This window comes from Centruroides vittatus, unplaced genomic scaffold, assembly GCF_030686945.1.
Source record: "Centruroides vittatus isolate TY-2023 unplaced genomic scaffold, ASM3068694v2 contig_958, whole genome shotgun sequence".
In the NCBI taxonomy this organism is placed as follows: Eukaryota; Metazoa; Arthropoda; class Arachnida; order Scorpiones; family Buthidae; genus Centruroides; species Centruroides vittatus.
The window spans coordinates 1,821,209-1,843,989 of record NW_027122637.1 but is presented as its reverse complement, the minus strand read 5'-3'; the positions used below and the strand labels follow the sequence as shown (position 1 = coordinate 1,843,989).

Sequence of the window (22,781 nt, the reverse complement as noted above, 5' to 3'; positions counted from 1 at the left end):
TTGTTACAAGCTATATTCATTAGTCGTATATTACCTAATATATACAATAAATTGTTGAGTGTCTAATAAATATATACTACATTATATATATATATATATATAATATAGTAGGTCTATATATTTATTAGACACTCAACAAAATATTAATATAATATTATACAACAATAAATTTTATATTATACAGTATATGTAATACAGAATTTATGATATGAGGTTCATCTAGCAACCCATCGGTTTAGTTATAGTATCATAAAATTTTGCATTAAGAAAGAAGTAAATGGACGAACGTGAAGTGAATATACATTTCTATTCTCTAGATATTAAATCAAATCTCCAAGAAATTTATAATTTTATGCTTAGAAATAACATAATCGGATATAATCTTTTGAAAAATTATGCAAGAAAGCCATTTCGGTTGCGGTCATAAAAATTTCAAATGCTAATTTTCGAGAAATTTTATAGGTGAATGACAATAAAATAAATGAAAATGCTACTTTTAAATCTCTATAATTGATTTATTATTATTCCACGAAATATTTAGAAAGACTCTAACAATTTAATTCATTATTTATGTAGCTTATTAACTTTTTCACAATAGTTTTATTAATAAATAATCTTTAGAACTGCTGAGTTCCCACAAAACACTAAGCCAGGGTCTTGTATTGTTTCTAGTTTGATCTGAAAATGGTACAATATAAAAATAATTTTTCGGACATTTATTTTCATTTTTTAGATAGATAAAGTTTTTAAATATACATATACTTAGTTAAATGTCTTTATTTTTTATGCATGTATGATGAATATGTATGCAGTTCAAGTTTCTATACATATGACTTTATGAGATCTCTTTGAAATGAAATGTGGCCTCCCAATTAAAAAAAACGTTTTCACCTCTGCACTAAACAATTCCAAAGGTTATTTATTAATAAGCACTTAATAATAACAACAACAAATTCGGAGAGAGTTTGTTATTATAAAGAGTTTAAAAAATAAACATTTAGAATAAAGTCAAATTCTTAAAAATAGTTGAGATATCATATGAATACTATTATTATATTCTGAAGTAATCGAAAACAAATAAATCCATTGACGTCATTAATTTTCAAAGTTCGTACACAAAGAAGATACACAGGGTTTTTTTCTTTATTTTAATTACAAACTACTGTATATAGAAAGTGGAAAGAAATCTCCGCAAGCTTCTTCGAAAGTACACTTAATCATTATTTTCATAAATAATTAAATTATAGTAAAACCTCACTTATGTGGTCTCCTTCGAGCCACATAAGTGATATGGTCACCTAGGTACGGAGTTTTCAGGTACTTGGGGATAAAATCCGGGACAAGATGAGCTATTTCCAAAAGATATCGGAACGCTTTAATTCCAGGACATGCAATAGATATGTATTTTTATTCTGTCAGTGACAGAAATACATTTTAAATGATATTTAATTGTAGGAACAGTTTTTAGAATAGTCCTCTGTCTCTAGATGGCAGTCGAAAAACATCCGGGACAATCCCGGAAAACCGGGACATCTGGGAACTCCACTAGGTAAGATTATGAAAAAATTGACATACAGAACTGTAATAATAGTACCGTATTGAATCCTGCTAAAAGTTCAATACAGATTATAAAAGTAAAGGAAAAAATGAATAAATAAAAACATTTACACAATACGATACTATACGATTACATACTTTCAATATACAGTAATTCAATTTTCCATACAGATATTAACACTAAAAAATAGAGTATTGAAATACAGAACAATGTACAGTGAATGTTTTCAGTAGGATTCATTCAATTACTGTACAGCACTAAATAGAATTACAGTATTAGGTTATACCCATAAACGGAATCAATATGTTTATAAAATAATAGTAAAGGTTTTATTTAAATACTACATTTTATCAGGAACATTCATGAAAAAACGTTAAATAGAAGTCAGATATGCAGAATCAGAAGTGTCCAAGCGTCGAAAAAATGTTAATAATTAAACCGGCTTTTACATCATATCCGCTGATCTATTTCTTCGTGGAGTATTGCAAATAACGTATTAATGACGTACACCGATCATCGTCGATTTATATAGTTATGGTTTTTCTTTTTTTAAATAAAATACAGTCAGATTTTATGTAAAAATTGCACAAATATATAATTATTTTTTTCTTACTAAATCTTAGAGATAACTTAAATTGCGGAGTATAAGATTTATTTTCTTTGAAAGTCATCTGTCAGACGGATCTGGGCAAACTATAGCAACAAAGCTCAATTTATTTAAAGCTCTTTAAACAATACGTTGAATTTAAGAATGCATGGATTCTTATTCTGTTAGCCACGTAAACGGGTATAAATGTCACTTTTTGACACTCCTACTTTGGCCATTTAAATGTGAATTTGATTTATATTAAAACTTATGCAGTTTAACGGGGGAATTTCGGGAGTAGTCACTTAACTAAGGTAGCCACGAAGCAAAGTTTTACTGTAATGACAAAAAAAAATTAATTTATTTCTCTGTTTACATAAGAATAGAGCTATGCGAAATAACAAATTAAGAGGAAATTAATTAAATAATAGCTTATGCAATTATTAATAATTACATGAAAAATTTTTTCGAAATTCAGCATTATCATTCCGATCGCCGTGGGTTATCATCGTCGCAGACATTGGTGCATGAGATCGTTCACATTGTTACTCTATTATATTTTATGCATGCAGTTTGTGTCGTCTAAAAATTACTTGTGTAACCTACGAATATAAATTTTTTTATTTGCTGATTCGTTTTTTTCCCATCAAATTTTGATTGTTTAGTATGGCAAATGATAATAAGATTGATTTTCCTGTGTGGGGTTTGTTACCGAAGAGAGAAACGGGTGTTGCGGCATTTCTTAGCAAAAATCCCGAATACGATGGTAGGGGAGTAATTATCGGTATTCTCGATTCGGGTATTGATCCTGGTGCACCTGGATTGCAGAAAACTAGTGATGGAAAGCCAAAAATTATTGACATGATGGATGCGTCAGGAGCAGGAGATGTTGACACATCTAAAGTAGTAGAGGCAATAGATGGAGAAATTGTTGGATTGACTGGAAGAAAATTAAAGATTCCTTCATCTTGGATAAATCCTAGTGGAAAATATCATATAGGAATTAAATAATAATAATAATAATAATTACATGAAAATAGAGGTAGGAAAAAATTTATTATTATACAAATAGAGGTAGGAAAAAAATATTTTCGAAAACTGCAAAAAATTATTTGTTTTGATTTCTTAAAAATTTAGTAATAAATATAAATAACAAAAATGAGTCATAATATGCCTTTCTAAAATCAAGAATCATTAAGATTTATTATAAAATAAATATATGACTAAATTAACTTAATAATAAATTTTTAGAGTTTATTTTATTATTATTTTTTGTAAAATCTAAATTTATTTTTCTAATTTCTATAAAAATAGAAATGACATTCAATTGTATTTTAGATATAACAAAAGATTTAAATAAAAATTACACAGCACAAATTTATTAAAGTAATCATTGGACTAATAAATCTACTTATTATAAAAGCGTGGAATGTTCTTAAAGATTTTAAATTTAATTTTTTAAAATACTTACAGATAAAATATTCTTTTAAACTTTCTTTAATAGATCGAAGTCAAGATATTAAATATAAACTTTAAACTAATTTAGTTGTGAATAAATTTTATTTCGACTATTACGATTTAAGCTAATAAGTAGGGGGAGGAAAATGTTTATTTTACTGAATTTCGGATGTCAAAACTGTTCCAGACAAAATGTTTCGAAAATTCTTTAAAAGGTTATATTTTTATATATTTTTATCACTAATCTCAAACTGTATTTAAATTGGCCAAATAAGAAAGAATATATTGTATATATATTCAATATAATTGCATTTTTTTATTGGGCTGCAACTTGAAAAAATTGTAAGCTTATAAATTTTCATTGTCGTCTGTTTATCTGTTCGGCTGTCCATCCTTAATCTCGAGAACTGAGTTAGATAGATGAAAGCTGAGACCAAATATGGAAAAATTTTTCCCCGAAAGGAGTTAGATGACTCTATTTCTAAAGGAAAAGTATGATGTACAGGGGCAAGACACTACTAATTTGAAGGTGGAAATTAAAAAATTAAAAATATGATTAAACATTGCAGCCCGGCATTGTGATGATGTCACAATAAAATAATTGCTAGTTATTTGTAAATTTGTTTAAAAAATTTATTTATTCCACTGTCAACATTACGTTTTCTATTGAGAAATTCTATTCTATTCTACAATACATTGCAAATTCTATTATATTTTTCTATTATCCTTTTATATTGTTATATTAAGAGAATAACATTTTCTAGTACTTTCTAGTGAATTCTATATCTCTATTAATTTATATATATATATATATAATATATATATATATATATATACACATTATTATACATTATTTAAGTATATATATATTTAAATAATGTATAATAAAATCAATTTTGTTGTACTGTATTTAAAATGAAAATAAAAGATTTCAGTATTTCAATTGTTTAAAAAACCTATCAAAATGCTATATTAATTATTTAAAAAATTCTATTGAATGAATAGAACTTTTAATATTGTATAGGAAATTCTATTCATTTTTGTATTGTAGTTTATTTGTTTTGAAACATTATTATAGAAACAATGAAAACAAAAATATTTCTCTTTTCCAATTTTATTATTCACGAAAATTTAAAGTAACTCCTATAAATGATATTTACAAATGAAAATAATACAAATAAGAAAAACAAATATTAAAAAACATTAAAAATAAAAATAATAGTAATATTAAAAATATTAAAAAAAAAATAAACCAAATAAGAAATACTATAACCTTAAAATTCTTCCTGCGAATTAAAAATATTATATATCAAGTATATATGCATATAAATAATTATATATATATATGTTCTTGATAAGAATTGCTTTCGTCAAATGAATTATGAAAGCAATTCTTATCAAGAATTACCTCCTGTGAAGAATTAATTAATTTTTAAATGACTGCTACATCAGAATTTTCGAAATAATATAGTTTAATGTATTAAACGAAAAATATGTACATATATTCTCTCGAATTTCTATTCTTCTTATAAATTTCTTCGTTTTGAAACTCATAAATTAACTCATAAATTTTCATAAATCAATTACGTACAAGGCGCGTTGAAAAGTTCCAGGAAAGGGTGAGAAAAATCAAAAATGATGTTAGGTTAGAGAAATTTATTCAGCATTTTTTAAAATAATCACGCCAACTTTCAATATACTTTCGGCAATTCGGGAAACATTTAGAAAAATCATCTTCTTTCGGAGATGGCAAAATTTTCTTCGATTCGTCTTGTACAAGTTCTATTCACTCGAACCGTTTTTTCCTTTTAAACTAGGAATCGTTATTCTGCAGCATCCGTTCTATTCCTCTCTACGATACAGTTCCTAATGGCTTTTCTTTACACAAAGTTAAGAAAATCTTTAACAGGAAAACATTTTGAGTGAATAGAACTCGTACAAGTTGACTTTAGGAAATTAATGTTCTAAGATTCGTAAATTTTACATGTTAATTTATCAATTTTTATTTTATTGTTTATACAGTACATATCATAAAATAACAACCGATGTCAACACTGAAAGGAATTTTGCCATTCATTATATAAAATTTATTACAAAACATATTTAACATTTTTATTTATTAAACTTATTTTGAAATAGAAATTATTTTATTTCGCGATATATTATATTGTAATTTTACATATTTTAACCATCAAATTCTAATGTTTTCACGAAAATGATGCACCACGCAGCTTGTAGCCTATTTATCTATTTTAAAGGAGTTTTAATAAATATAAACAAAAATAAAAATAAAGTAAAATAAAACAAAACATAACTTGCGACAGTATTGGCACAAGTTGCCATTCCGCCTTCTGAGCCGAAACACTGCAACTTACTATCATTATTATAAGCATAGGTTGCTGTGGTGCTGTGGATTTTCTCCACTCAATATAATACAGTAACATATTTAAAAAATAATTTATACTCTTATATGAAAACTTTCTACTTATGAAATGGATGTTCCATTTGTATTAAAAAACCGACTTACCCAGTCATTCACAATGTCCAGCAAGAATTTTCATGGGTGAATCAATACTACACTGATATCGCTCTCTTTTCGCTTTTTGATTGATCGTTGGCCAGACTCTACTTCTCTATAAAACATATCTACTTCACCTGATGAAAATATCCCGAATTGTCCCGCTGACGAAATAATCGTAAGCATCTAATTTTTATACGCTTTTAATGACACTGCAATGCAAATTTCAGGAAAGTTAATCAAAGTAGTTATATCCTCAAACATAATTTTTGGCTATCTCTGGGTTTAAGGAAAATCTGGAGTGATAAAATGTCATCAAATGGATCGGAAAAAGAAACAGTAGGACACAGGTTTAATTTCCCGAGGTACCTTAATTTTTTGTTTGTTTGTTTGTTTTCTTCAGTATGGAGGATATACAAGGTATATTACTATATCATGTTTGTTTTATTTTAGTAAATGTATTTCTATATAACTGGTTTCTTTTGTAATTTTATTTTATACCTTTAAAAACATTATTCTGAGAAGGGTATCCGTGACCTTCATCTGACTAGAAAAGGGATCTATGAAACAAAAAAGGTTAAAAACCCTGTTTTAAGATATATCCGTTGTAAGACTTTATTAATATTTATTGATAAAGGAAAAGAAATTTTATAGCTGTATATTCTCCAAATAGTAAATTATTAGGCAAAATGCGTATAATGCAGAATACGTGCATCAGAATATTTATAAGAACAATAATTAAATACTAATCAGAAACGACAATTTAGGTGCTATACTAGTAGGACGGGAGAACAAAACAGATTGGAAGTTTTAAACGCTTATTATATTCTATTTAAACATCTTTTTCCTTTTTTAGGATTTAGAAATTCTAATGATAAGTTAATAAATACACAAGTTAATTTTCAAAGTAAAGAAGAAATAAAAAGAATAGAAACGTAAAAAACTTCATCACAAATCACCGTAGTCAGTAAACTTACGGAAAAGAGAAAAACTAGAAGCAGTTTTGCTCCTAGGTGAGCAAAACAATATGCGCATTGGTCAATTGTTTTGTATACAACCAATACCATCTATATGCAATGAAAACCCATTTTTGTATTATTGGCATATTTATTATTTTAATAAACAAAATTATATTCTACCTGTATATATATATTTAATTAAATATAACATTATATACTATAAAATATATTTAATTATTAAAATTAATCATTTTATAACTATACTTATATAATACTATAATAGATAAATTGTTTTATTTACTAAAATTCGTTTTTTTTAATAAGAAACTTCATCTCGCTATATAAAAATCATACAAAAGAGCTCACGAAAATTTTTCGTGATGTAGGCCTATTATCCTCAGAAGAAATTTGTAATAAAACTTAATATAATTTTTATGAATTATTTTTGTTACGAAGAAAAAATGTTCTAATTTTAAAACTTCCCAACACAACACTTATCGATATCAATGGGAAAGTTGTAACTAGTAATAAAACAGAAAGAACAGAGAAAGAACGAAATGAAACAAAGATAATCGAGTGTAAGAAATTTATACGTTGTGTTCAGTTGTATGGTTTCATATAAGTAAACACAATGAAATATTTTCAGTAAATGAACATCGTGAAAAACTTTTCGACTCACCCATATTCATTCTGGGTGGTCAATTATTTCAACTCATAAATGTATGTAGGCCTAACGAAATCTGTAACTTGTAGTAATGTAGTAATGACATTTAGTATACAAGACCTAATCGACTATATACAGTAAATATCTTTCAAAGAAAAACGACACTATTACGTTACTACTCAATATATATTTGATAGAATACCCGTAAACAAAATAATATTGAAATGTCGATATCAAATACACTGTCGGCATCGTGGTATTAGTTTTGTAGTAGGCCTGAGTGGGATTTCTTTTCTGGCTTTTACATGTTAAGTACGATATACTGTATTTCTAAGCAGCTTCATTAAATTACAGAGATATCGGCTTCGCTGTCGGATTGAACGTGACATCGTTGAGAAATCGTCATTGCAGAATACATTTCTTTACATTCGATTTTTTCCGTTTCTTTCATAGATACATTTTCATTTTTTCTCTTTTTACTTTTCCGGCTGTTATATATAACAGAGGGAAAGTGGGGTCATCTTTTGGCGATCGGTCAAAAGATGACTCCGAGATTTTTACATTTTTGGACTCAGGACACTTTGAAACGTCGAGAAATGCAAAAACATTTGAGTGTTTTTTCTGTGTGCATGGATTGTGTGGGGCATGATTTTGCTCACCCTCTTTGAAGCTTAATAACGCCTGTGCTTTTTTGTCGAAAATTTCTGAAATTTTGCAGGGAGGTTTGTGTATTAGGGTGATTGATGCTGTTAAATTTTGATGAATAAAGGTTGAGGGAGTGGGGGAGATAAAGAGGGTCGTGTGTATCTTCAGTAGGGTCGAAAATGCTAGTAACGATTTTACTCGTTATTAGCATTTAAAATTTTTATAAAATCCATCCCTACCTTCAAAATTAAGCTTTTTGCCATTTTATAATAGTTAAAAATATAAAGTTTTTAAAACAAAATATGATAACAGATGGCGCCACCAAATGTTGCCAGGAAAGTTAAGCAACTCGTTGTTGGATTTTTTCTGAGTATTAGATCTAAATGTATAGGATTAGAAAACTTTTCTCTATAGATAAAATTAAATTTTTTTTGCCTTAAATTTTTGATTGAAAATTCATTACCAGAATACAGGTATACCTCGTCTTACGTCGGTAATTGGTTCCAGGAGGGGCGACGTAAGTCGTTACTTGTGTACTTACGTGTACTTGTGTAATTTACTTGTGTAGTTGCGACGTAAGTCGAAACTACGACTTACGTCGTAACTAAACGCCAATAATGGAGGAAACGCCAATAATGAACACTTAAAGACCGCTAAATAAGACGACAACACAGAAACACAGATGTTTTCATGTTTCGTTCTCTAGGATTTATGATGATTATACTAACATTTACTGTAAATGTACATATTTTAATATGATTTTATGTGCTTTTAACGCTTTTCTAGTGATATTACGACTTCAATATTTGTGGCGGACGGATGTAAAGTCGAATAAAATGACTTAAACTTGATTTTTATTTTTCCATATACTTTTTTGACAAACGACGTATAATCGGGAACGACGTAACCAGTGGTGATATTCGAAATATTTAACAAAGGGTTCGCTAGCAGAAAATTTTTCCCTGACAATCACTGACAAACGAAATGGAAGTTTTGGCTAGAAATAAATACATCACCTTTTCTTGCGATATATCTAATAATCAGTGGCGTATTTGGAACGTAACGAGCCCTCGGTGAAGACCAGGTAACAATAGTATATTAGTGCTGTCGACCTTTTTTTTTTGTTTTTTTTTAGGCAGAGAAATAGTAAACAGATGTCATCATCTCTCGTAATACAATATCCTTTTTATTTCGCTGTCCATAGCCCGACACGTGTTCCACGGCCATCTTGTATTATCTTGCACGCGTGGGATTGTGGGATCTCTGTTATGACTGGATCTAGTTTCAAGAACTCTCTTGAATCGATCGCGATTAAACCTCGTTTCAGTCGAGATTGAAACGGTCGAGAGAGATCGCACCAAGACATAGTCCCTGATCTTGCTCACAATCTAGATTGAAATGCTCGGTGCGAACGGGGTATAAGGCTATAGTTTAGTAGTATTACAGAGTATAATCCGTATATTTTAATATATTTAAAAAAAAAAAAATCAAAACCACTGAGAAATGTTCCGTGTGTTTAACAAGGTTCGGAAAACTGAAAATTTTACCAACGGGTTCGGCCGAACCTGTGCGAACCCGTTGAATATCACCATTGGACGTAACTCGAGGTATACCTGTATTTCGTATAGAATTTTCTAACGAACTTAGTGATTATAATTAGGTTTTTCCGATGGACTGACACATGAATTAAAGAAATTATTGCGCAGAAAGATTTGTAGAATACGTTTCTAGAATATGTGAAAGATATACTTACAGAAACTAATTTTGATTTTCGTCATTAGCGTTATGCAATTCAAGAAGCGCCGTCAACCTACTTCTATGTCTACTCTAGTACGTGTTGAGAGAATTTTTTCCTTAATAAATGAACCTGCATTTCTATTTTTATATTGAAAAATCTTTATTAACTAAAGCAGTATCGAATAATGTTATGCACGTGTTCAACTATCTATTGCTTGTATAAGATTGGCATTATTATTTTTACAGTAAGTTACTCGATAGTTCTATAATGCATTCATAAGATTTCGCTCCAGACAGTGTTGAATAGGAAATTCTTAGTTTAATCATTTGTGTGTATGTATAACAATTTCAAGTTGAATTAAAGATTTATACGGATATAAACTTGAAGTTTTTAATATTATTTGTAATTATTATTTTATGGTGTTTAGAATGACTTTTAATTTATTAGATTGTTTTTTTGGTCGAAGACTGTAGACCAGCGATGGCAAGCTTTTGTCTGAAATAGGTGAAAATTCAATACGAAATTTATTAACTCCAAATTGCGGATCAAATATTTAATTCGAGTAATTGAAAAATAACAAAACGTGTTCACAAATAAACAATAAACTTTGTTAGAAATCCCACTATGGGTTCGGCCATGCCCACAATGGGGCGACCTGATATGTCGGCTCCTGTTTCTTACCACCCGGTCGCCTGGCTGAACTCATAATGGGCTTGCTAAAAGTGGCCTTCTTAGTGCACACAGGACGGAAAGAGTTTAAAATATATATATATATAAGTGAAAAGAGAGTAACAACAAACAAATATTTCGTGCAGTGCGTTAAAGTGCAGTGTAATGTGAAATCTGCTGCTTATTTGGTGATCATTTTTCTATCTGAGGTTTATAATTACAGTAGTGGTTTTTAAAGCTTTTCACGACAGCGTTAGGATACTGCTTTACATATGCAAAGTTTTGAAATCTATCAAATCGTCGGGTACCTTGAAATTGTCACGTGAATCATGGATTCGCCACTGCTGCTCTACAATCTCTGGATAACATATATTTTAGGAATAGAGAATGATACTTTAATTGGAATTGCTTATGAAATGCCATAACAGATTCGATTCGAACTCAGTTTTCTTATTAAGGTAAGAAAATGCTTTCCCATAAGGTCATAAAGTCAATTTTAGAAAGTTTCTCGTTTAAAATTGACCTGATTTTATTTAGTAGCTAAAATTATTTAAAAAAGTTTTGACACGTGCGTATATCCATTTATTATTAGCACAACTTTATATACATTCTTGTCCAAAAAATAAGTTTACTCGTCCAATCCGTAAATAGAAGTTCGGGTATGGTCTACAAAATTATTCTTGTCGAATTAGAACTGAAAAGAGAGGGAAAATCCGATTCTGTTCCATGAATATTGTGAAAAGAAACCTATTTGTAGGTGGTGGTATTAGGGCCTAAAATGGCGTTATACTTAATGGTCGCATCAATCACCACTTTTTGTAAGGGGCCATTACTGCAAGAAGGCACAACGATTAGGTTTTGGAATTTCGTGTCAGATTTTTCTGAGTTGCTGTGGGTGCAGATTTCATTTTCATGAATGATAGTGCCCAAGCACACAGGACTGCACTTGTCTATGACTTTCTTGGCAGTGAAGACATCCGTCGCATTGAATGACCAGCACGTGAATATATCAGCACCAGAAAATATCCGTATGTGCGGCATGTGAAGATGTGTTGCATCTCGTCAGTTTTCACGAAGAATACTCCAGGAGCTTCGAGATGCTCTTGTTCAAGAATGGACTTTTCTCCCGAGAAAGCCAATAAACAATGTTTTAACCAGGATGAGCAATCGTTGTGCAGTATGTGTGCGTGCATGAGGCAACTACATGTCATATTAATCATTTTCTGTGCAAAACATTTACAATACTTAATAGTTTATTTTGTTGTTTTTGGATTAGCTTAATTTAGATTAAATTTTTGCTTTTTAATTGTTTTATTGAATAAAGAATACAATATTCTGCTTGTATATTAAGTGTCACGCTGTTCTGAGATATATAGACTAAATTAATATGTTTATTTTTCCGACAAGAGTATAAGAGTGGACGCTAAAGATAACGAAAAGTTATAATTTTGTTCATTAAGGACGAATCTAATACGTACGTAACGGGTATTAATGAAGAATAGAAGATGATGATCTCTTCACGTAAAATCATTATAGGACTGATCAAACTCGAATTTGGAAGCACATGACAATATTTATTACATCGATATGCAATTATCTGTCAAGTATCTAATCATAACAATAAATCATTTTCTTGATTTCTTTTCTGATAGTATAGAGGCTTAATATAAAATAATATTTCTGCATTCATTATTATGTTTAAAAAGAAATGTGTTCCAAAATTATTTCAATTCTTAAACATAATATTCTGGTGTAAATGCCATAAATTTTGGTGGTGATTGAATTATAAAAATATTGTTAATTTTATGTAAAAATATCCCCATAAATAAAACGTGCCCAGCAAAAATTATATAAACAAAATCTAACACCTTATCTTCGCTGAGAAAGTTTAATTTTAAACAAACGTTTTCAGCCTATTCTATAGGCCATCATCAGGCTAAAAAATCGAATAGTATTGTTCCATAAGAACGAATACAAATATTTAAACTTTAAATTAACAACGGATTAATACAAATATTTAAATTTAAAAAAATGAAACATAATAAACTAATAACGTATAGAATTAAAAACAAAATAAAAAAACAAAATAAAAATCAAAAATAAACTCAGAAAAACTTCTAAACACAAGCATAGAACCATAAAATAAACATGTAAATTAAGAGTTCCTTGCAGAGTTCTTAACCATATACTTCCAGGCCGATGGAAGGCCTTCAGCGTCCCTCGCATTTATACACGCCCCTTCCAGCTTGCTCTTGTAAATCTCTATTTTCTCAGCGGTCTTCGCCAACGTTGGGGAGCTCACGGGTTTTATAATGTCCGCTTCATTCCATTTAACTATCGAGCTTTCGGTCTGAGCCATTTGGGATAGTACCGTGGCGTTGGAGCTTTTTCTGATGTTATACTTGTGCTCCTTGAGTCTTACACTCAAACTCCTTGTCGTAACGCCGATATAATCTTTCTTAATTCCTAGCTGTGCGTTCTCGTATGGTATCCTATACACACCCGCTTTTTCTTCCTTCCTAATGCTATCCTTGTCATTCCTTAAAATCTTATAAAGGTTCGGGGCTCTTTTCAGAATTATTGATGTCTCATTGCGGTTCGCAATTTCTTTCATAATGCTTTTGGCATATCTGTTATAAGTGAATTTAGTGATCTTAGCGGGACGTTGTTTAGAGCCTCTTGCTACGTTCTTCTCGTACCTTTTAACCATTCCTGTTATTGCGCTTTTCCTGTATCCTAAGGTTTCGGCTACCAGTAGAATTCTGTTAATTTCCTTTGCTCTGTCCATAACGTTATCACAATATAGAAAGGCCCTTCGGATTAGATCCCGGAATGCCGCCATCTTATAATGATACGGATCATTTGATTGCGAAGGGATATAAAGCGGACTGTGCGTTGGTTTAACGTAAACACTGGTAGATAAATGCCCGTTCTTGAACTGGATGTTGATGTCTAAAAAATGAATTGTTACGGAACTTTTCTGTTCTAATTTCAGTTTTAGGCCGTCGTTATTACGATTGATGCCTTCAATGAACTCATTAATCTTACGGTTATTCTTCCATAATATAAAGATGTCGTCTACATATCTTTTAAAATATACTATATCCTTACGGAAGTCAAACAAAACTCTTTTCTCCAGCTTTCTCACAACCAACTCACATAGAATTCCTGAGATTGGACTTCCCATTGGAACCCCTCTTTTTTGCCTATATGCTTGTCCATCATAGCTGAAGATAGATTCGTAGCATATCAGGTTAGCCAGTTCTACTACTTCGTTGTTGTAATGTAACAATTCAGGGATTCTGCTGAACAATAATTCGAGTAGTGCTTCCTTGCATGATAGAATTCTTATGGACGGATATAAGCTTTCATAATCTAATACCGTTCCTACTTCATTTTCCATTAACGATATGTGTTGAATTTCCTTAACCACAGTTCCAGGATCCTCTGCCACTAAGGAAATTCAACACATATCGTTAATGGAAAATGAAGTAGGAACGGTATTAGATTATGAAAGCTTATATCCGTCCATAAGAATTCTATCATGCAAGGAAGCACTACTCGAATTATTGTTCAGCAGAATCCCTGAATTGTTACATTACAACAACGAAGTAGTAGAACTGGCTAACCTGATATGCTACGAATCTATCTTCAGCTATGATGGACAAGCATATAGGCAAAAAAGAGGGGTTCCAATGGGAAGTCCAATCTCAGGAATTCTATGTGAGTTGGTTGTGAGAAAGCTGGAGAAAAGAGTTTTGTTTGACTTCCGTAAGGATATAGTATATTTTAAAAGATATGTAGACGACATCTTTATATTATGGAAGAATAACCGTAAGATTAATGAGTTCATTGAAGGCATCAATCGTAATAACGACGGCCTAAAACTGAAATTAGAACAGAAAAGTTCCGTAACAATTCATTTTTTAGACATCAACATCCAGTTCAAGAACGGGCATTTATCTACCAGTGTTTACGTTAAACCAACGCACAGTCCGCTTTATATCCCTTCGCAATCAAATGATCCGTATCATTATAAGATGGCGGCATTCCGGGCTCTAATCCGAAGGGCCTTTCTATATTGTGATAACGTTATGGACAGAGCAAAGGAAATTAACAGAATTCTACTGGTAGCCGAAACCTTAGGATACAGGAAAAGCGCAATAACAGGAATGGTTAAAAGGTACGAGAAGAACGTAGCAAGAGGCTCTAAACAACGTCCCGCTAAGATCACTAAATTCACTTATAACAGATATGCCAAAAGCATTATGAAAGAAATTGCGAACCGCAATGAGACATCAATAATTCTGAAAAGAGCCCCGAACCTTTATAAGATTTTAAGGAATGACAAGGATAGCATTAGGAAGGAAGAAAAAGCGGGTGTGTATAGGATACCATACGAGAACGCACAGCTAGGAATTAAGAAAGATTATATCGGCGTTACGACAAGGAGTTTGAGTGTAAGACTCAAGGAGCACAAGTATAACATCAGAAAAAGCTCCAACGCCACGGTACTATCCCAAATGGCTCAGACCGAAAGCTCGATAGTTAAATGGGATGAAGCGGACATTATAAAACCCGTGAGCTCCCCAACGTTGGCGAGGACCGCTGAGAAAATAGAGATTTACAAGAGCAAGCTGGAAGGGGCGTGTATAAATGCGAGGGACGCTGAGGGCCTTCCATCGGCCTGGAAGTATATGGTTAAGAACTCTGCAAGGAACTCTTAATTTACATGTTTATTTTATGGTTCTATGCTTGTGTTTAGAAGTTTTTCTGAGTTTATTTTTGATTTTTATTTTGTTTTTTATTTTGTTTTTAATTCTATACGTTATTAGTTTATTATGTATCATCTTTTAATCCGTTGTTATTTTTAAATTTAAATATTTGTATTAATCCGTTGTTAATTTAAAGTTTAAATATTTGTATTCGTTCTTATGGAACGATACTATTCGATTTTTTAGCCTGATGATGGCCTATAGAATAGGCTGAAAACGTTTGTTTAAAATTAAACTTTCTCAGCGAAGATAAGGTGTTAGATTTTGTTTAAATATCCCCATAATTTTAGCATTAGCATTTACATTTTAGAAAAAAATATATTTTCTTCTGATTTATCCCATAGTTTTTTCATTTTTAACTCTTTTTAACTCCTAGTAAGAGAGCCTTTTTTTAGGCTCATCTTGGGTTCGATCAGGTCCACAGTGAGATGGCTGGGGATGAGGTATGGGCTCGGCATATCCGGTGCTTCAAGATGCTCTTGTTGTACACGAACCCATTTCACTGTACTTGAAGATACGCTTATTGCATTGCAAATGCAATTAAACGTTTGCAATGCAATTAAGTACAGTGCTACAATGCAATTCCTGTAATAGAATTTTAAAATAAAGAAAACGATTTTTATTTACAGTTATCTTTTCCAGATTATGACCATCTCACCTTACAGAGACTTATCAGAGATCATTTAAACCGTAAATGTTTAGGTTGAATCTTTAATTATTCACTCTGTCAAAATTTCAGTATTGCAAGCGTCAATCACTAAATTCTCTCCAAGTCTAATCACTCATCTTTCTATTTTTCCTGACGTTACAGCAATGCAATCAGTAACTAACTTTTCAATATATTTGATGGCTCATTCTTTCTATAACTAATCTAAACACGAGCCGAAATAGAACTTCTCACGGTCCACGAGGAATGATCATAATAAGTGGTATTCGTTTTCCTCCCCGAATCTGTATATAGATTCATTAATCAAATAGTTACTTGCAATTACAATTAGTTTTCGAACATTTATTTTAGAAAAATTTAAAATATCTTAAATATTTCAATTTATCCCTCATCAATATTAATATTTAGATAAAATATCTTTTATATTGAACTTATATTTGGCAGATGAGGTATTTAATTAACGTCAATTGGAACAAATTGTACTTTCGGGAAAATTTTCAGTCGGCCACAATTTTAATTTATAAATATTTTAAAATTTCTACTTCAAAACTAAAATAGTTTATATTTATATCTCGGCAATGTATCAGAAATTTCTCACGCAAAGAAGATAAAATTATGAAATAAAAAAATAGTGATACTGTACAATATATATGCATTCAGATGTATTAATTCTCATTTTTAATTAAAATTTTAAAAATATTCTATTCTATTTCTAAAAGATAAATATATTAATTTAGCTTTCAAAAATAATACTTTAGATAAAAGTATTAATATTTAATGTAGGAGAAGTAACCTTAATAACAAAGAGCAAAATAAATTAATTCAGAAAAGAAAACTTACAAAATGAAATATATTTTATCATTTTATGTATTCTTAATAAATACTTAGAAAAATAAAAAAATACAGTTTTATTTTTCTATTTTCTAAGAAAAACTTTCTAGCCAAATATTTTGAAACGGGCGAAAAGATTTATGTCTTTTGTAACATCGTAACAATAACAAATGCTATTGAAATAAAACATCGAAGGAAAGTCTTTTTTTATCACACGAAAGTAACTTCTGTGTAAAGATAATAATTCATAAATGCTAAAATAATTATACTCGTAATTCACTTTTTAGTGTTTATTTTGAATAAAACATATTTTATAATAAAATTTAATTTGAAAAACTCGATGCGTGATTATTTTTTCTTCTTATATATAAATCAATTTTATAATATTGTTTTGTGTAAGAAAATAGAAAATATTATAAATAATATTAAAATTTTAAATTACTAAAAAATAATTGATAGTATCAATTATTGGTAGCACGAGTCTCAAAATTCTTTAATTTATCTTCAACAGTTCATTAATTACATGCACAAATTCTCAAAAAGAGAAAAGTTTTATACTTTGCAGTTGAGAAGATAAACATTTTTCCAAATAAATCGTAGTAGAACGGCTAGATGGCCGACTTGTTAAAGTATCAGCTTGGGGATCCGGGATCGAATTCCATCGCGTGAATAATCCCAGAAATTTTTCGAGAGTGGTCGTTCCCAAATATATCGGGGGGACTAGACAAAACCGGCAAAAAAAAGCCCTCTTATCGCTCACATTTCGAAAAAATGAGAAAATAATAGATAACAACAATAAACTTTGAATGTTCAATTAATAAGTGGTGGAAGGTAAATGAGGACTGCTTGAAAAACAAAATTCACACAAAACGCATTGAAATACGTTGTAGTTAAAATTTTAAGGTTAATTTTACGCATGAAAATATAATGCTCCTTCCAATTATCCAATCACAAATGACAATATGCAATTAAAACGTAGTTTCGCTTTTTAAGTAGCAAGACACGTAGCTATGTGTTACGCTATAGTTTCTTTTATTTAATATATAATATATTAATTTTGTATTTTTGAAAATATCAAAAGTAGTTAAATCATTTGAATTTATTTGTTTATTCAAATTTGAAACTTACTAAGATATCAAAATTATACATTATTTAAATTGTACACGTAAAAATTCTTATTTGTTAAAAACGGATTTTTTTCGTATAAATATTTATATTTATTAATTTATTATTCTACTTGTAAAATATAAAGTAAACTGCAATTTTGGACAAACGTGACGACTGGAAATTGAATTCGAACAGTCGTGCTTATTTAACGCGTAGCGCCATCTTTTGAACATTGAAAAATTTATTTCTAGTCGAAAAATTTTTTGAATTAATTTTAGTAATACAGAAATTTAATGTATTTTTATATACGAGATTTTCTATGGAATCGAAGTCTATTGCCGGAATTCTCTGCCTGACCGTCATCAGAAAGAAAAATCCTGCGAAATTGGTTTTTGATTATTCTTCGGTGAATTTTTTCTGAAAGGGGGATTTATTTTAAATTGACATCGCGGTCTCCAGTAATCTAAAGTTGATTTTCTTTTCCGAAATTTCTTCTATTATGTCAACTTATGAGTGTCAGATTGGTACAGTATATATTTATAGCTTTTACAACTTTAACTTATAACTAAGCTAAACAAGAAAATGCTGTCTTAATAATTCCATAAAACGTGAATTTATAATTTTTTTTTCTGTGTAATATTTTCGAGTATGCTGAAAATATCAAAATTATATAAAAATAAATCGAAATTCCAATTTTTTTACGTAGAACGATATTTTAAGATTTAACTGAATTAAAGTTAATTTCATAAATATGAAACGGTTTTACTTTACACCATTGTAATTTCCGGTGTTATAAACCTCCTTATGACATTTCAAATTTATTCATTTTCCGTTGATTCAGTTATTGTTATTCTATTTTAGATATTTTCTGTAATGCATTCATCAAAATACTTCAATAATTTTTTGGAATTTTAGGTAAAAATTAAAATAAACCACATTATTATTTTGTGAATTGTTGCTAATTTATTAATTCGAAAATAAAAATCAATAATGTATTTTTATACACTTTGTGTAAATATTTGATAAGTAAGAATCCTAAATTTTTTTCCTCTTTTCCATTTTTTCTCACTTTGCGAATTAACAATAACAGTCAGCGTATACCTGGACAACTTGGAACTTTTTGTAACGTCTCGATCGAACAAGTTGAGTGATTCTTCTAATAAGAAGGTGCATCACTATATTGGGGTTAAGTTTCCTTATTGCCGCATTTTTCGACAGGTGAATTGGACATCCGATATCCTGGCCACCATCATCTTCAAACATAACCCTCATGGATTTTTTCCTGTGAGGTTATGTCAAAGACTGTCTCTTCAACGTGTGTCTAATGTTGCAACACTGAAGAGGAGGATAACAGACGCTATTGCGTATGTCTCTGCAAAGTTGTAGAGAAAGCTTGACAAGAAATTGAATACCGGTTAGATGTACTGTACTCAGTCACAAAAAGTGCAAGCGTAGTGCACACAAAGGTGAAAATTAATTCAAATATTCCACACTATAAGAACATGATTCTATCATTTGTATCTGCAGATATTCCAATGGCTAACTTACTGTAAAAAGAATAATGCCACCCTTATTCAAGCAATAGATTATCCGACAATGGTTTAGTGAAAGTTTTTTTCAATATACAAATAATAGAAATGCAGGTGTAAAATATTCATCTTCTCGTGAACAGCGGTCACGTGATCGTTTATTTTGTTTTACAGACCCTCTTAGTGGATACTAAGAGTGTCTTTTTAGCAAGCCCATTATGAGTTCCGCTGGGTGGCGAGGGACGGAGACCTACGTAGCCGGAACAATTCCTGAGAAATGTCGGGATTTAAAACCCGTATGGATTCGATTTCGGGTCTGCAGAACGGCAAGCTGCCATCTTAATCACTCGGCCATCCGGCCGATCGTAATCGGGATTGAAGAATTCGTGCTGCTATCTTATCAGAAGTTCCACACTGACACGATATGAAAATACAGTATAAGTTTGGTTTAACGAAGACCGTACATCAGGCAATATAAAATGAAGTTAAAGCAAATGCGTTGTCAAATAAGCTTTGAATTTATACCGCAAAACCAGAAGAGAATATCATAGAATTAAGTCTAAATTTCATGGCATTTAAACAGTGACATAACTAGAAATTTTAGTCCCTTAAGCAAAATATGATAAAGAGCTCTTCACATTGCGATAGTTTCCAGAGAAGATTCGTGTATTTTCCCTTACTGTAGCGCCGCCATAAAGATTCTGCAAAAACTTCGGTATATGGCAGAACTATACAATTAAGAGTATAATTGACTTTGAAATGAATAATAGAAATTGGTTTATGATGCCCACTTTTTTAGTAATTGTAAGGGTTTTACATTTTAAATTATAAAGAAAATATTTTTAATCGTTTTTACACAAGTTTAATTTTTTCTAACATAAAGAAAAAAAAGCGTACTACATGTTTCGTGAGGAAATATCTTTTAAACCTAATAAAAATTTAAATTAAGAAATCCTAAATCATATTTTTTATCTATTATTTTTAATTCTAGAAAATAATCGGCAAAATTAGCTTCTGTAATTTTACTAATATTCCACTGTTATTATCTGTCAGGAAATATTTATATCGCCGTCTAATTCATAAAGTAGACCAAAATATTCACAGATTATCATAGAATTAAGTCTAATGCAAAATTTTCGGATTTTTGTATAATTTTTTCGACAAACTTGTATTCTCTAATTTATTTTCAGATGGACAGTCGTTTACATCAATCAGTACTACAAAATCGTAGAACAATGAGAGAATGACTACCTTTGAAATATCCAGCATATTTGAGTAACTTATTAAAAATAAAGCCTGTGATTTCCAAAAGATGCTTAATTATAGGAGTCTTGAGTCTTATAATTATTTTTCATGTAGTAAAATAGGTAAAAGTTTAATTAATAGTCACAAAACACTTGTGTCCTTAAGACAAATGTACAGTACAGCCATCACAAATCCTATCTGCAAGTAATCATTCTGTGTGGACTTGTGTCTTATGATGGCAAAGATATTTATCTAGCTGGATGTACAGTACATGTATATCCGGTTACCCATTATCTTCTTAAATTTTTATCGTGTGGAAATGAATGTAACTGGAATGGTTCAATAAATACATAGACAATCTCGATGCATCATGTTTTCGAGTACTGTACATTGCATACAGCTTCAAACCACTTATAAATAACTCTCTGGCTATTATGGCAACCAATTACTGTACAATGTTAACCTGGACTGGTTTTATAAAGCATGTCGCCAATGAAAAACTAAAAATTGCAGACCTACGCTAACACCTAGCAATATTTCAATGGTTGCCGAGACATAACGTCCTTGTGCGGCAAAATTCAAAAACACGTTCTGGAAACTTGTGGTTACAAATTTAAACAAAATTGTTAAATCGTTATAAACTATTATAGGTAAGCAATATTAAAAAATTCTTTTGTTCTAACCAAATTTAATATCGAACACAAAAGGAAAAAATATTTCAAAGTCCATAATGTTTACAGCCGATATTTTGAAAGGAAAAATTGATCAAGTAGAACAATGTATCAATCACAAGAACCTCTATAAATAAATAACGACTAACCCGTTACAAAGCTACACATCCACAAGAGCCGAATTATCGGGCTAGAGTTGGCTATAATAAATAAATAATTAATAAGACAATTTGGCACTAGAGCTTGGCGTTAGGCGCCATCTCTTACTAAACTTAATAATTACAATTAAATTAAATAAATAATTTTAATAATTTCGAACTGGAGGAAAAGAAGTTTTCCTCCAGTTCCAAATTATTAAAATTATTTATTTAATTTAATTGTAATTATTAAGTTTAGTAAGAGATGGCGCCTAACGCCAAGCTCTAGTGCCAAATTGTCTTATTAATTATTTATTTATTATAGCCAACTCTAGCCCGATAATTCGGCTCTTATGGATGTGTCACAAGAACCTCATTCGTTTGTATGGTTCTGGGAAGTTTTGATTTTGTAGAATAATCCCGAAATACTCGGAAGTGTTATATAATATGAAATATAAATGAACATGATATGAAATTTGTTAAGTCCGGTCTGATAATGTTCAATTATTAATATTTTCTAACTATTTTTTTAATCAACATATTAACATATCCAGGTACAATGCCCTGCGCTGGGGATATTACCGAACTGACAATGAATTAAATCTGATCAGCATATCGATCCTTACATAATACCGAAACGAGGATGAGTTATTTTTGTTAAATATATCTCGTATAAGTAATGCCATTTGGACATACTATTTCTCGTATATTATTGTATAACTACAATAGGACTACGTTGTTTTTTCAAAACTGTAGAGTTCAGAATTTCCGAGAAAAACAAATGTAGTCTATATAGTTTGACTTCGTATTTTATATTCTCGTTCAAGAATAACGCTAGACTATTTATTTGATTTACTTTTTCTTATTCGTAATTACCGTGTGTTGCAGTTATCTTCTAGTGAATTGTGAATTGAAATTTTGTTTAAGGAAATTGAATATTTAAAAATGTGTGTATAAATTTAATGTTTACACACATTTTAAATTGAAATATATATATAATAAATAAGTTCAGAAAATACACAAG

At 30.2% G+C, this 22,781-nt stretch overlaps 2 protein-coding genes across 2 annotated transcripts; one reads left to right on the top strand and one right to left on the bottom strand.

The window, feature by feature from the left end:
• Positions 1-5,786: 5,786 nt before the first annotated feature.
• Positions 5,787-14,198, bottom strand: LOC136985312 (uncharacterized). The gene is made up of 2 exons (XM_067282563.1): positions 13,098-14,198; positions 5,787-5,849 (listed from the first exon to the last, which is right to left on the bottom strand). Exons 1-2 carry the CDS (start codon positions 14,196-14,198, stop codon positions 5,787-5,789), a joined length of 1,164 nt encoding a protein of 387 aa, XP_067138664.1.
• A 76-nt stretch (positions 14,199-14,274) lies between these two features.
• On the top strand, positions 14,275-16,277 carry LOC136985311 (uncharacterized). The gene is made up of 2 exons (XM_067282562.1): positions 14,275-15,375; positions 16,200-16,277. Exons 1-2 carry the CDS (start codon positions 14,275-14,277, stop codon positions 16,275-16,277), a joined length of 1,179 nt encoding a protein of 392 aa, XP_067138663.1.
• The last annotated feature ends 6,504 nt before the right edge of the window (positions 16,278-22,781 follow it).